The sequence below is a fragment of the Micrasema longulum genome, unplaced genomic scaffold (genome assembly GCF_059751315.1).
Source record: "Micrasema longulum isolate JH-2025_06_02 unplaced genomic scaffold, ASM5975131v1 h1tg000013l, whole genome shotgun sequence".
Lineage (NCBI taxonomy): Eukaryota > Metazoa > Arthropoda > Insecta > Trichoptera > Brachycentridae > Micrasema > Micrasema longulum.
Window position 1 is genome coordinate 598,019 of NW_028277221.1, and position 16,079 is coordinate 614,097.

The 16,079-nt window shown below is 30.3% G+C and overlaps 1 protein-coding gene across 1 annotated transcript in view; it reads right to left on the reverse strand.

Moving 5' to 3' along the window:
- LOC148285692 (very long chain fatty acid elongase AAEL008004-like) overlaps positions 1-15,328 on the reverse strand; it is a 55,415-nt gene extending 40,087 nt beyond the window's left edge. Inside the window, exons 1-2 of the mRNA XM_088238673.1 lie at positions 15,002-15,328; positions 2,042-2,109 (exon numbers count right to left, since the gene is read on the reverse strand). Coding sequence (XP_088094799.1) covers positions 2,042-2,090 — 49 coding nt within the window. The 5' untranslated portion in view covers positions 2,091-2,109; positions 15,002-15,328. The remainder of the gene's footprint in view (positions 1-2,041; positions 2,110-15,001) is intronic.
- Between the last annotated feature and the right edge of the window lie 751 nt (positions 15,329-16,079).

A 16,079-nucleotide genomic window follows, 5' to 3' on the forward strand; every position in this document is an offset into this window, starting at 1 on the left:
GGGAAAAAGGAAGAAAGAGGAAAGGGGAAAAAGGAAAGGAGGAGAGATTAAGGAAGAGAAAGGAGATGTTTCTTCAGTCGTGATTTAAACGGAGATAATGTAGTAACATCTTTGATGGTGGATGGGAGATGATTCCACAGCCGAGCCGCATGGACACTATATGAGTTAGAGAAGAAAGAGGAATTGTGTATGGGTATTAAGAGAGTGCCTTGAGAATGAGAACGAAGAGGTAAACCATGAACTGATAAGCGTTGAAATTTTTCAAGCAGGTATATAGGAGCGTTAGGACTATGAAGTACATGGAACAGAAGTGAGAGGGAGCGATAGTCTCTCCGCTGTCTAATTTTGAGCCATTTCAATTGCCTACGATAATCAGTAATATAAAGATAATATATGTACCAAGAATACATGTTACTTAAACATAAATAATATAGTATAATATATAATAAAACAAATAGAAAGCAATGAAATAGATATGTCTTGACTTTTATATTCTCTTCTCTAAAATGTTCTCCATCTCTTTTGTAATATATTAATCTTTATGTATATTAATTTAGTGTTTTTCATAAATGATCTTTTGAGAAAAATCTACTTTCACGGATTTCAACAAGTTTATATGTACATATAGTCTACATAGGTAGGAACAATAAAACAATGTATGTACATATTTAAAGTTTATTAAAATATTTCAAAACTTTTGCCTTTTGTGTGCGTAACAAAAAGCTTTTATATAGCTACATACATCATTCAAATGTGCGTGCTTACACCAGCAAAACATGTGTGTTTACTCGGCTCACTGACAGGCACTAACACATTAGCACATGCTTATTAAAGATTCGAACCTACGGTAGGTTGTTCGGAAAAGTAAAATATATTAAGGTTAAAAAGAATATGGATACAATTTGTTACAATAGAGTTATAATCCGAACCATATTTTGTCTTTATGTTCTTTGTATAATTAAATATTTACAAAAACGACTCCGTTTAACGCGGTACTTCTGGATATTTTTTATCCTTAGTCTTTTGAATTAAATATGATTTTTCATGATTACTTCAAAGTACATTTTCCTGCTCCTTAGATGTAACTTATAAACAACGTGGCCTAATGATATGTAATCAAATATTTTTAAAATAGCTTTTTGGAATTCAATTCATTAACTGCTTATTTAACACTTTGTTTAAATGCTTTAATTTCTAATGCACGGTTTTAAACCAAAAACTGTTTTCTACTAGACCTCCCATATATATATAAATATTTATTTATTTAAATATTGCCACATGAATATTTGATAATGTATCGATTTAGGAAAGAATTTTAGGTTTTGTTATTCTTTTATTTTAATTATTACTATTACTACTACTACAATCACGCAATTTCCCATAAGGTAGGCAAAGAGGATGGACCGCCGCACACGTCTGTCCTGGCATTCGTTCGTAGCTTCTTTTGCATCCATACATCTTGTCATACGTGCCCTTCGGTTCTGTCCACTTTTGACATAACCAGACTTAAGATTTTGGTTTATCTGATCATGCCACGTCTTTTTTGGTCGTCTTCGTCGTTACCGTTCATTCCCCCATATGTATATGTTTTACTATTCTTTCGTCATCCATTCGTTCTACATGACCAAACCATCTCAGAGACCCTTGCCTAATCTTTCATAATCAGATTTGTCCTTTCGTCTTATTTCGTCATTTGTAACCCTGCTCTACATTAATTTCCCACGCAAAAGATCGCATTTCGACCGGTTTAACTCTGCTTTCTTACTTCCTCTGCCAGTTCCATGTTTCACTTTCATACATAAGTGTTGGAACTAAAACTACGTTGCGCACTGCCAGTTTGGTTTCGATCGACATATTTTAATGAGCAATTAGTGTGCTCAGTGCACCGTTTATTTTGCTGTCCGCGTTCACTCTCCTTTCAACATATTGAAATAATAATTATTTTATTACAATTTAAATAATATTCGAAATACTAAATACAAAACCAAACAGGGATTAATTTACTTTTCGATAAAATATTTAAAAACTTAATCAAACTTACCGCTAGCAGCGTCCATGAAGCTTGTATATGATTCTACAATTTTTGACATGATTCGCGTTTATGGCAATCTGAAAAAAGGGAAAAGAAAATAATTAGGTGAATAATATGTGAAAATATGTGAGTATGCAGGTATATTAACAATTATATTTCTTACGTACTCAGGTATTGGTTGTGAATTGGATCATTGAATTAAGAATTTATTTTTTAGGAAATTATTTCATTTTTAAATTAAATAAAAATAATCGAAGATGATTTTAAATTTTTTTGTTTTTGTTTTTTTGGCAAAAATTACTATCGTGATTTTGATAACAAGATTGTTTTATATTGATGCTATGTTTTAAACAGTTTATTATTGCAAGGTTGAAAGTTATCTTCGGTTAAATAGATTTTCTTCATAGCCCGTTATTCGAATTTAAAAACAACATTTTGCATTCATTTTTATTTATTACATTTTTTACATTTTTACCTATCCGCAGCATGTGGTGCATAAGGCATTGCATACGTACAGCTTATATTGATCATCTGTTACTTAGATTGATCAGATTTGCGTTTCAGGTGCCACACCGACAATAAAATACTGTAGTGTAAATCCTCCGTTTAAATCCATATTTCATGTCAACCCTCAAAATGATTGAACCCGGGACCACAAGCATTGTAGGCGAATGCGCCAACCACAACACTACGAGATGGACTTATCCCCACTCGATTTCATTTTTCAGGAATCTGGTTGTTTTTTACACACATTACTGCAATTCTATTAGCTGGACAAGGAGAACCTATTGACTATTCTGACATTAATTAAATACGATCGTAACTTATACTTCCTCGTGCAAGCAGATATTCTAAAGTTATGGTGTATATTATGATTGTTTAAATTATCGATAAATACTACACATTTTCCTTGAAAAACTAACAGCAAATGATAAATCAAATTAAAATAATTCATTTACGAGTGCTATTTGTATGTCCCTGATACATTATTATGTATAATAAATTGGATTTCACTTCCATATTGATAAACCTATCAATGGCTCTTCGACTTAATAGAAATGCGTTCCAATTTTGATAAAATCACCAGAAGTTTCAATCCAGTCTCTGTCTACAAAGAATTAAACCAACCTTATCACAGATAAAGCCAACTTGTCTAAAAAAACTATTCGTAAATTAAGTAACATTTCTTAGGCATCCAGATGTTTACTTACTGCGTTCTTATCATCACTATGGCTGCATCATCTGCATCGCATGTGATGTTAATGACCTTATCTCCCCTAGTGGATTTACTTTTTTGTTTATTCTTAAAAGCGTTTTTTTAAATATATTTATTCTGTTTGTGTAAGAAAAAAATTTTGGCTTACATATTGTTGGCTATATTTAGTTATAAAGGTGCTAAACTTGCTTTGTTTCTTTGTTGTTCTCAATATGTATTATTTTTTTAGTTTTAATATTATTTATGTCCGAATTGAGTTTTTGTAACCCCTGGGAATGTAATTTAACGGATTATACTTGTAAAATAATTTTTGTTTTATATGATTTATAAATTTAAAAAAAGATATTTTTTAAAAAAGTCTTAGAGCTTTTAGACGTTTCCTAGTAGGTGAATAAATGTATCAATTTATTACGAGAAAATTTAAATATTGCATTGTAGAACCATCTTTAAAACAAATATTTGACGGCATTGAAAGCAAAGCTCGCAACCTCCCTTTTTTGATCGTGTCCAATCAATTTAATCCCAGTCAGTTAAGAATTCACTTCCCTCTTTTCTCAATCCAATAAAGTGAATTTTATGTACTTCTGGATTACCTTCTTTCAGCGCAAAGATGCTAAGGCTAACATGTTACAGAGAGATTTTTGGGGCAGCTTTTGTCGTTCGGCAACGAGAAACTTTTCCGTTTATGTGGTCACAGCCAAGGAGACTTATGTCCTCAGATGCGGTGTGCGATATGTGATAAACAAGCTGTTATTGGAAAGTATTATACCTTAAAAATGTAAAACCATGGCTCAAGGGTTTGACATTTTGTCCCAATATGTATTTTGTAATGTTATTCTGGTAAAAATAAATTATTATGAATTTGAATTGAATTGGAATATTATCAATAATAATTTAGCGTAAATGTAATATTTCTTTACAATCAAAACGGGAAAAAATAAAAAATAAACCTCAAAGGCCTTTATTGTATCCCTCACTGCAGTATAGACACAAAATACGCAACTGCCTTAGAATAAAATTCGTACCTACATTAATGTGTATTGATTTTAGTTATTTTACATCACGAAAATAAGCTGATTAAATCATAGAAGAAACGTGGATGTAAAATATTGTACGAATCACATGAGCAAATGCTAAGAAGTTCCTGGGCCGCGATTATAAATCTTCATCGTTATATACTGAGACGGTAAAAACTAATATCTATATTTATGTACGAAAGTGTGTATATTCGTATGAAAATTCAAAGTATCTTCGTCGGTAACCGGTAATTAAACATATTTCGAAATAAAAATTGTAAACATATTCTCTCGTATTTTCTATGCAGAAAACTTAATTTTACTTTGTAGATAAAATTGAAGATGATTTAACCTTCCCATCATAATCGAGGCCCTGGTTGGCCCACTCTTGAATATCCTTCCTGATTATTGTTTTTTTAATATTGTACAAATGATTTAGTAGGCAGAATGGTGATTGTCACAATATATGAAGTGATTTACCACTTTAATCAGCCGAAGACCGGTCAAAAGTCATGTAAATACCTGAGGTTTCATATTCTCTTCTTGGAAAGGTTATCTATTTTGATGAAAATTTAAAATATAGTAGAACTCCGTTTATCCGAACTCCAGTCATCCAGATTGCCAAATATCCAGATCGTTTTCAGGAAATAAAGAAGAAGTTTTTAATTTTAATTAAATTGTTCAGCTACTTTTCTGGGCATGCTTAAGTAAGTTTTTAATGCGATTTCAATGCTCTGTATTACTTCAAAAGAAATAAAATCCGGAATTCTTCAACCCGGATAATTGGAGTTTTACCGTACATATTTTTTATTTGTTGCAACGGAGAGGGAAAATATTTTGAGAAGGGAATATGGAAGTCTACGCATTTACAGGGCTTATGACATGTCATTGCTGGTTTAAGTGGCCACTTTACTCACCGTGTACCATTCATCTATCTGCGTATGTTATATTGTTATAAATATATATGGATAATTTATATAGCGCCATTTTTGTAAAAATCACCTCAAGAGCGCTGTACAATAAATAAATATCCCAGCACGTCTTACAGCTACACAGCGCATGGACAGTTGGGATTTTAGTTCTTCGTCTCAAATTATGATATATAACAATTATGAATTATAGGACTTAGATTACAGCACGTCTTGCAGCTACAGAGCTTATGGACAGTAAAAAATCTATCCCCTATTTACATTTTTATTTTTTATTTTATTTGACAATGAAGATAAAAGTTTAAGTGATATTTTCAAAAAACGAAATTAAAAACAAATTTATGAAAATAGAAGTTAGATTACAAGTCTTGAAGCTACTAAGCGCTTAAACGGTTGGAATTCTAGACCCCATTTTACTAAATTTAGATATATGATAGTTGATAAAATTTACCTATTGAAGCTAGATTACTAATCGTCTTGCATCTACAAAGTGCATGGACGAATGAAATTCTAGCAATTTAAAATTACCTATAAATTTACAAAAATAAACATTAAGCATAGTAGTAACATCCCTATTTCCTCAACTCTTCCATGTGTTGACTTTTGTGAAGTAAAATAGCTGAAACCTTTATTGACGTGGGTGAGATTCATCTGGCTGAATCATTTCACCTACTAGGCAACGCTGTAAACACTTTCAAATTTCAAACTTCCCATACCGATCAGTTTAATCAATTAAGTTTTGTTAACATATTACAACAGAGATGAAGAACATTTAAGAAAAGGCAATATAGAAGTCTAGGCATCAATAGGGCTTGTGACCTGTATATGGCTGGTTTAAGTGGCCACTTTACACACTGTGTAACATTCACCATTCTGCCCATATTTGAACATCTATATTCCTTCAATTCTTTAATCTGTTGATGTTTGTGAAGTTAAAGAGCTGAAACCTTTATTTATGCGGGTGAGGTTTATCTAATTTAATTATTTCACCTACATATTAGGCAACGAAGAAGTATAGAAATCGAAAAAATAACATTTTCAGGCGTTGCCTAGTATGTAGGTGAAATAATTCAATTAGATGAATCTCACCCGCATAAATAAATGTTTCAGCTCTTTAACTCCACAAACATCAACAGATTAAAGAATTGAAGGAATATAGATGTTCAAATATGGGCAGAATGATGAATGTTACACAGTGTGTAAAGTGGTGACTTAAACCAGCCATTGACAGGTCATAAGCCCTGTAGATGCCTAGACTTCTATATTACCTTCTCTTTAATGTTCTTCATCTCCGTTGTAATATGTTAATATAAACAGCTCCCCAGGGAGTTGTATCTAGTCCTTGTCTACAAAAATTTGGACAAACTCAAAATATTGTTAATTATGTTTTGATTATGTGCAAATGTTAGAAATCCAGCCTATCTGCAAACATTTGAAGATAATTAAAATATCGTCGTTTATATTAATTTTAATGAAATATGATACTAAATTCAGTAGCATTTAAATAAATGGTAGTGTTAGTTTTGGATTCTATGGATGTGCTTGTATAGGGTGACCATGTGTGTGTGCGTGTTCATTTGGAGGTTTCCACAGTTAAGCTTTCTCTATGGGAATTATTGTGAAGAATCAGAAATGACATTAATCCGAATTCCAGCATAAACATGAGTGTGATATGTAAAGCAGTTCATTGTTCAAGGCTTGAGAAAGTGTTCTAGCAGGCCCGGCTGTTACGCCTGGCTCTGCGCCCAACTGAAATAATCATCTTCATCTGTCTTCTGCTACTGGGTCGATCAGAAAAAATAGCTCGGATATTATGACATTGTCCTTATGTATGATTTCTTAATAAATAATTTGAATATGAAGAGAAACATATGGCGTTCACATGATCTAAACTTTTGTTTAATACAATTCGACAAAGGCTGTACTTTTCAGAGTACTTGAACAAGAAAAGATAAAGTAAAGATTAAGATAGATGTCTATTAAATGCTGGAAAAAGAGCTATAATTTTATTTATTTAATTCACATAAACGCCCGGAGGGCTTTTACAAGTATGGTACATAGATAAAAAATACAAAGTAAGAAATAAAATATAGCGTTTAGTACATATTCCTACATACAGCCAGTAAGAAAACATAATTTTAAAACACAGACATAAATATATAAAGATGACATGATACACATAAATATTATAGAACATTTAAATAAATCAATATACCCAGTAAGAAAAACCCTAATGAAAAAAAAAATCCTGAGTGTTGCTTTAAATACACATTTGTAAGTGGGTAAAAAAGAAAAATACTAATGTACCATTAAAAAGTATATAAAACAGTATGCGCTATTTACGTTAAGCGGGTTCTTTTTTTTCATTTTTTTTTTAACAATTCCAAAAGGTTTGAAAACTTATGAATAACGTTCTATCTCAAAACATAATTTATAGACATTCATTCTTTATATCCTATACTCTTCATATACTCGTATATGATATATATAAATATAACGCAAGAACAGAGACCATCTTCAATAGGTAATATTGATGTCTAAACATTTAAAGAGCTGCATTTTTCACCATCCGGCCTATGTTTGAAAACCTTGATTTCTTATATTATATGTAGGTATTAATAATACAAAAGAAATAAATAAAAATTGGATCTGAAACTGGTTGATATAATTTAGAATCCAGTGGTTTAAACCAGTGTTTTAAAACCAGTGAGTCTCGACTGGGGGATGTTCTTTTATTTTACAATGTATAATAATTCAATCAAATAATTTAAATAATGGTGAAATATATTTAAAACGTGCCTTAAATTGTCTTCATGTGTCGGCCTCGGGAGGAAATAGTCAGCGCGTTTGCCAATCATCTCGGGTTCGATTCCTGACATGGTTTATATGAAATATTTATTCAAAAGAGTGTTTTCACACCAGAATATTACACGGTCCCTAGACTGCGCCTCCGTGGTGCAGTGGTCAAGACGCTTGACTCACGCACGGAAGGTTCCGGGTTCGATTCCCGGTGAGAACACAAAAATTAAAATGTGATTTTTCTCAAGCCTGGGTGCTCTGAGATGTAATTCACCACTGTAATTAGGCCTCCTGGCCTGTTGTGGTGCAAAAAAAAATCTCGAAGATGTTGTGAAATCTCGAAGACTGGTACCTGAAGCGTAAGACTGATCATCTTACCTTCATGTAACAAAAAATATCAAGATACGCTGCGATTGGTGTCACACTGCTAATGTAGTGCCCTATGCACCATTGGGTGCGGAACGGGAATGATGATGATGATCATTTAAAAAGGTGACTGAAATTGTCGTCAAAACAAACAAATCACCCAGAAGGCAGTTAAATTGAAAAAACGAACTTTACTGTGTAAAATCAACAACTGATATAACGTTGTTGCGCCGGCTACAACCGCACTACAGTGGTGCCGCGCGATAAAAAAAATGTAGTGTCGCGCACTGTAGCGCAGCTGTAGTGCAATTTATTTCATCCAAAATGGTGAAAATAATATTTCGTGTTGCCGCAACACGCCGCGCACTGCTGCTCTAGTAAGGTTTGACCATTAAGTAAACTTTCGTTTTTAAAAGTATTTTTAATTCTTTATAGAGATTACGCAATTTTGTGAGTTTCGATATCATTAAAAAATTATTTTTTTTAAAATCCACGATCAAAAGGTAGATCGTTAAATAAATAATCTGTTTTTTTTATGATACTTAACGGTGCAAAGACGGTAAGCAAAAAAATATATGTAGACATACAAGTAATAAGAAAACAAACTAGGCGGTTTTTTTATTTCAGAAATTATGTGATTAAAATATTAAATAGCACCCGGGCTGAAATAATTAATGCCTGCCTAATATTGGTTGGTTTTTGATTGTCGACAAATTAAAAATTAAAATCAAATTAATTTTTTTTTTTTTTTTTTTTTTTCTATTGAATATATTCTGTAACTTGAATTACAAAAATAAAACTTTTATTTTATCGATTGGTTGGAAGGAATCGCCATTAGGCAATAAGCCCGCCAATGTACAAATAACATTATGTGCAAAAAGTTGAATAAATAAAAAAAAAATAGTTTGCGGACAACGAAGTTTAAGGGTGCTGCTATACCGTGTACACACATTATCAAACAAGAGGCATTTAATATAAGTATGACCATGCTGTGTTTATTCTAAGTAGCTTTACATTTGTATGGAGAACAACATATTGTTGACCATAAAACGAAACATCGTATCTAATTTGATAAATAAATAAAAAAAATTAAAGTAATATTTTTTAAAATATTTTGAAATGTAATTATTTCTTAAGAGTATTTTGTGCCTTTCAGATGCGCATTTTGTTTCTCTGGGTCAATCTACCGTGTGATTATTATATTATCATAAAACCTCGAAAAACTCTTTTTTATGTATGTATGCATGTATTATGTACTCGTGTTATGTAGGTCAATAAGGGTATATGTTACCATCGCAAAATAAGCTATTAAGAGCGTACAGCTATTAATTTAATTCGTATGAGAAGTTTGAAAAAAAAAAAAAAGTATTTATTGATTCGGCGTTTATTTCGTAGAACTCCATATTTATACAAATCCATATAAAAATCACACACTGATTTGAGTCTACTGAACACATTATTTTTACTTGTTAGGGCATTTTCAAACGAATGTGAAGATTAAATAGATTGAAGGTCCTTATACAACTATAAATTATAATTCTAGGTACTTAAGTATCTATTTATTCAAATTAATCTTATTAAGTATGGCATGTACAATAACGATAAGCGACGTCGGATAAATTTTCTACAGAGGTTTAAAATATGCGTGTTTTGGATTACCCGAAAACGAGACGTTTCGCGTCCTGTAGGATAAACGGCACGTATGACGTTTTGGTGCTAAACTTGTAAGCAATGTTTATTAAAAGCTTAGTCGGTGGTCATCATAACTTTCCAATCGGTGGCTGCCTATGGCATAATTGGCTGGGGAGGTTGCTCGACAATTGTCATGAACTCCCCTAATCAAGACGCAAAAACTAATTATTAGAGTTATGCTTCGGTGTCCTCCGACTTACCCATCTGAACCATTATTTCTATTATTGAAGGTACTTGATATTCGTCAAATTTATATCAAGAAAGTAATGACAATTTTCTGGGCAGGCGACTACGGAAGGAGGTCCCAACAGAATGCCCGTACGCGGTTTTCGCGTAACCTAAACTACTTAATACCGAGAACACGTATGATGTTTGCTCGAAGACACTTTTCATATATAGCTCCAAGAGTGTTCAACGTCATGGATGAACTTATTAAGTTCTCCAAAACAACGTCTATATTTAATATGAAGATCCATAATTGTATTTTATCGAGGAGTAGAGACCACTGTATAAGATTGCTTCGGGAATAAATACATATAATATCGATGCTGTCTTCATTATTATCCATATACGTATTTATGTATATCATCTTTGAATAAACTTAATAGTGATGCATAATTATTTGTAAATACATATTTTAACTTTATTATTATGTTTATTAAATTACACATTCTACCATATATGTAGATGTGTTAACATTATTACTTTATTGTATTATTTAGTATTTATTTTTACCATCAATTAATTACCGAATTTAATTAAAAAATTACTACAAATTATTAATAACATATTGCCATGTATTATTATATAATTTTTCTGCATTGCATTTTTCGATATGTATACATTTTGATTTTTTATATTTTTCCATTATTATTTTGTATATTGTTTTGATTATTTTGTATATTGTTTAATATGTTAATAAATGTTTTTGATTTTTATATATAAGAGTCCCGACTTTACACGGAATTTTCTCACAAGTTGGGACATAAAAAATTATAATTGTGCTCTCTGATAAAATTGTGTATTTTGTGCATTAAATAAAAATAAATAATGACGCGTGACGTCAAAATGACGTGAGGCCAACCACGAGCCGTTTTGTATGCGCACATTTGTAAACTCTAAAATTATGAATAAAAACTTTTTTTTAATAAATTGATGGGTATATTATAAAATCGTAGAAATACACTCTAAATACACATTATATTTTTAACGTTATTCCTGCCTTGTTAAAAATACCCTATTTAAGATTTTCAATGCTTATAATCAAACGTCGATTCCTCGAATTAAGTTGTTTCTTAAATATATGCTTATTTTTACAGCTACATATTTCAAACAAATCATCACACTCATTATTGATGGGGGTAAGCAGAGAGGATGAGTGAGGGGAGGAGAGGACGCCCAGTCTGAAAAAAAACTTGTCCGAAAGAAAACGAGTCTGTCTGTGCATATATGACTTGCTTCGCCTACATGTTTTTTATTTTTTATTTATTTATTAATCATATAACACAAAGTATTTTACAAGTATAATACGTTGAATTACATTCCCAGGAGTTACAACAACTCAATTCGGGACATAAATAATATTAACATTTAGAAAATAACACATATTGAGAACTTTATTTGAGTAATTATTTCTTGAATTTCTCAATAATGCTTGTCTCAGTCTGGGATAATGCACGGATCTCGACATTTGTTCACCTTTCATAAATAGTTTTACCAAACATTTGCCTGAGAGATCGCATCTTGACAGCATTTAGTCTACGTTTATCTTAGTTTTTGCAACTCCACGCTTCGCTCATGGGAGCGTGTATGTATAGTGAGCACCAGGAATCCATTGTTAACTGCTAATTTTAATAAAATAACTACCATACATTTGGTTAATAAATTATGAATTTGTATTTCATTTATTGAAAAGAGAAATAGTGATTAAAAAAATAGTTAATTGCATTGAAATATTCATTGTGTTATGGTAAGCACGTTATTTATTTGTACGCAATTTGAAATCAGAAAAAGAACAGTGTTTACCTTTCTGACATTATCGAGACAAGAGTAAGTTAGTACAATTAAGGGAGTTATAATACAAGGACGACAGGTAGTTTTTTTGCAACGTAGCCTTCATATTTTGTTGTAGTGTGAAATGCGAGTATCATTTAGGAATTAAATAAAAAAAACGAGATCGAATTAATATAAGTAAATCACTAAATCGAAGAACTATGGAGGTTTAATCATTGTCAGATTGATGTATTTCACGCAATGTAAAAAGACAATTTTTAATTGATCTGCTAAAACCTCCGAGTTCGCTTTTCAAAGAGATTCTAACTGGTATGGTTTCTGAGATTTGGATTCTATAAGTTACAAACATTTTAAATTTGAAGATACGTGGTTTCAATTTGGGAATGGCGATATACGGGTATACTTTCTTTCTTTTAGATTTGATTAAAATATTATGGTTAACCGTAAAACACAATTATCTTTTAGTACGTAATGAAAAACTTTCTCGGGCAGCCGAAAGCGCACATTAGAACCTTTCGTAAGTTTTGAGAAATTTTTAGAGTCTATACACGATTGTTAGGGTTTAAATTAAATAAAAACGTCATGACGTCAACTGCTTGAGAAAATTAAAATTGGTATCCCTCAACGTACAACTCGGCTGCAAAAATTATTTCATGTTGATGTTTCAAGCACGAATAATAAGAATGCATCTTTGCCCAGAATGGTAAATAATTATAACAAGTTTTTTGCTGAAATAGATATATGTTTTCTTACTTTAAACAAATTTAAAGAAAATGCTAGAACCCTAATTAAAAATAATAATTATAATTTAATCTAACTGTACCTACCTAATATTTCGTTTTTTGTACACTTTAATTTTGTAATTATTTTCTCGTGTTTGAAAGAAGAAAGGAGGGAGGACTGATAGCTCGTATTATTCCGTATGGATCCGCCGGCGAAAGGATTTTTAAGTCCGAGTAAACAAAAAACTTTCTCATTAATTTTTTTTAGTATAATTGTAATATTTTAATTTTTTTACGTGTGGAACGATGCGGATTGGCTATTTCAATGTACGTTTTTTTTCTTCTTTTTTTTTGACATTGTATTTAGTAATGTATAGAAAACTATAATTGTCCTAAAATTTTGGTTTATTTGGAATTTTTTTTTTGTTGTAATGGCTGTTGTTTTCTTTTAATAAATAAAATAAATAAAAATCAGTTTCGCAATTTAATTAGACTAAGATTTAAAAAAGTGTTATTTTAGTAATTATAAAGATAAGAATATGTAATGTATGTATGTATACAAACGTTTACGCCGTTTAATATATCGCTAACCCAAAGCAACAGTGAAATATCTCTGAGGTGGTATTTTCAACGCTATAGTGCGCGTAAAGAACTATTTTTTAGCGCGTATTTACGTACTAAATACACGCAAAGAGAGCGTTCTAGAAGCGCGCTATAGCGTTCAGAATACCAGCCCTGAAGAACATATTCTGAGATAATCGTACTTTGAGGTCTACAAAGGGTCTGACTGAATTGAAAGTAGAATATGAATACTCTATTTTCACGTGGGATAACTATCTAACTTTAACATTTTATGATTTAAAAACATTAATTTATTTAATGTGTACATCATAATCGGAAATTTTGAATTTATCTCACTGTTGATTTAAGCCAGCAATATCTTAATGAAATAAGTTGATTATATTTTTTTTAAACTTTGAATATACTTTGTTATTTATTTAAACTATTTAATTCATTATAATGGATGGTTAAATATCATTATTTTCAAAAATATTCAAAATAATTTATTTTACTAATTTATTATCAAGAATAAAAAGTAACCTATTTTCAACCTTGTCTTCTTTGTCCTGCAAGACTGGTTTGATTTGGCATTTATGGGTACTTTTTGCGCTAGTAAATAATTACTTTCAAATACAAAAAACAATTTTGTGCAAGCAAAAAAAATAAACCTGCCAAAAATATTTGAATAATTATATGCATTTTAATACGTCATTACACATGCATTTGATATTTAATTTGGATGCAAAGCTGTAATTATTAAAATCCATTGATGTAGATTCGGTTTAACTTCTCCGAGATAAAATGGTATTGTTGGAATAATTATAAACACTAAATGCTTTTTTTCTTTTATAATTTATTATATAAATAAAACACGAGTGATACTTTAATCCACAAATTTGGAATATCCAGTGACCGGTTTCATCGCTTTCGCGACATCTTCGAGACTGGTATCTTTATTAAAAAGTTAAATGTATTTATACAGAACAGAGGTGAGGATACATAATTCAAAGTTATATGTTATATAAATTAAATAAAGTTATTTTTATCTTAAGGATCATTATCGACAAATTTTCTATGGGTTAACTAATCTTAACTTCTTTTATAAGTTTAACAATGCCATTAAAAAAGGAATGGCCCACGTTTAGACGCTGAAATCTTTGTGGGCATTTTTTCCAATTTATGAAATAGCTTAATTTTAAGATGTATTTTTCTAAAGTGTATTTTTGTAATTACAATTTTATGTATGAAGACTTAAAAAAAAAATTTAAAAAAAAATTCTCTAAAAAATACTTCTTTTATTTTTTTTATTTCCTCGACCTTAATAACTCACATTTCAAGATATCAAATGATTCTGAAAACTGTTCTAAACAACTACAATTAAATGTAAAATTATTTTTTTAAATATGCATCATGTTATTTAAGGATCTTGTTATATTATTTAAAATTGTATGTCTATAAATTAATAACATATTCTACAATTAATATACTATTCTTCACATATAAATACTTACTTAAATCAATGTAATTATTCATAGAATTAACATCAAATTAACATAAACATCGTTTTCTATACCTAGTACAAATTCCTAAGTGACATAGATATCATTAAATTTATAGTAACATCCAAAAGGTAAAATAATAATAAAAATCTTTACCAGCTATTTGAAAAAACACAATTGACTTGATTTTTGAATCCGTGCACTTTAATAAATACAATTTGTTTCACAAAGCTTGCAAAATGTACTTGAAATTTTCGCAAACTCTCTTGAATATTGTTTTAATAATTGTAATTTATTTCACTTGAATCTCATTACACTTCCTTTTGTGGAGCGGGTTTGACCACCGCCGACTAGGTCTGTATGCAGACTGAACATTGAAAAACATAATTTCAACCTCCAACTTCCAGCCAGCATCACCACCGCCACCGCTTGTCAATGATAGATGACAACACATTCTACCACTTTGCTGATGCTGAAACGAATGCCAATATGAAATACATTTAACTTATTGAGAATTAAGGGGAAATATGTCATAAATGTACCTACATACATTTTTGTTAATATTAACCCTTCACTGCCTAATAATACATAATTTAAAAATCTATCTGTGTATGTTTTTTTTATGTAGATATTAATAAAAATACAGAAAATAAAATTTTGTTAAATTTTTATATCTTAAATATGTTGACAATGTGCTACATCGAGCAAACAAAGTTAAAAAATACAATAATAAAAGGAAAACAAGAAAAAATGTTTTTTATGAACATCTTTTAATTTTATGATAAAAGTTGTGGAAATAAAAAATCATTTAAAAAAATACAAAGAAATCACATTTTTATATTACATTTCGTTTTTCCAAAGACATAATTTTTTATAATTTCTTATTTAAAGTTATGTATGAAAACAAATTTCTAAAATATCCATATTGATTTTGAAAATACAATTTATTTTTTTTATTCGATTTTATATATTTTTATCGGTATTCGTATGTGATATTTCCCGATTATTATGGTGTGTGCATGAGTGTCCTACACCAATATATAAAAAATGACAATATTTATGTACATACTGTTTGTTTACCCAATAAAATAAATTAATAAATCATTATGCTCCAATAAGATATAAGTCTAGTCTGTTTTGAAAGTACCTTAATCAGGTAAATCAAGTAGGTATCTTCTATTCTTATTTATTCTAATAAAATAAAATAAGAAACAAAATACATCTACTGATAGCA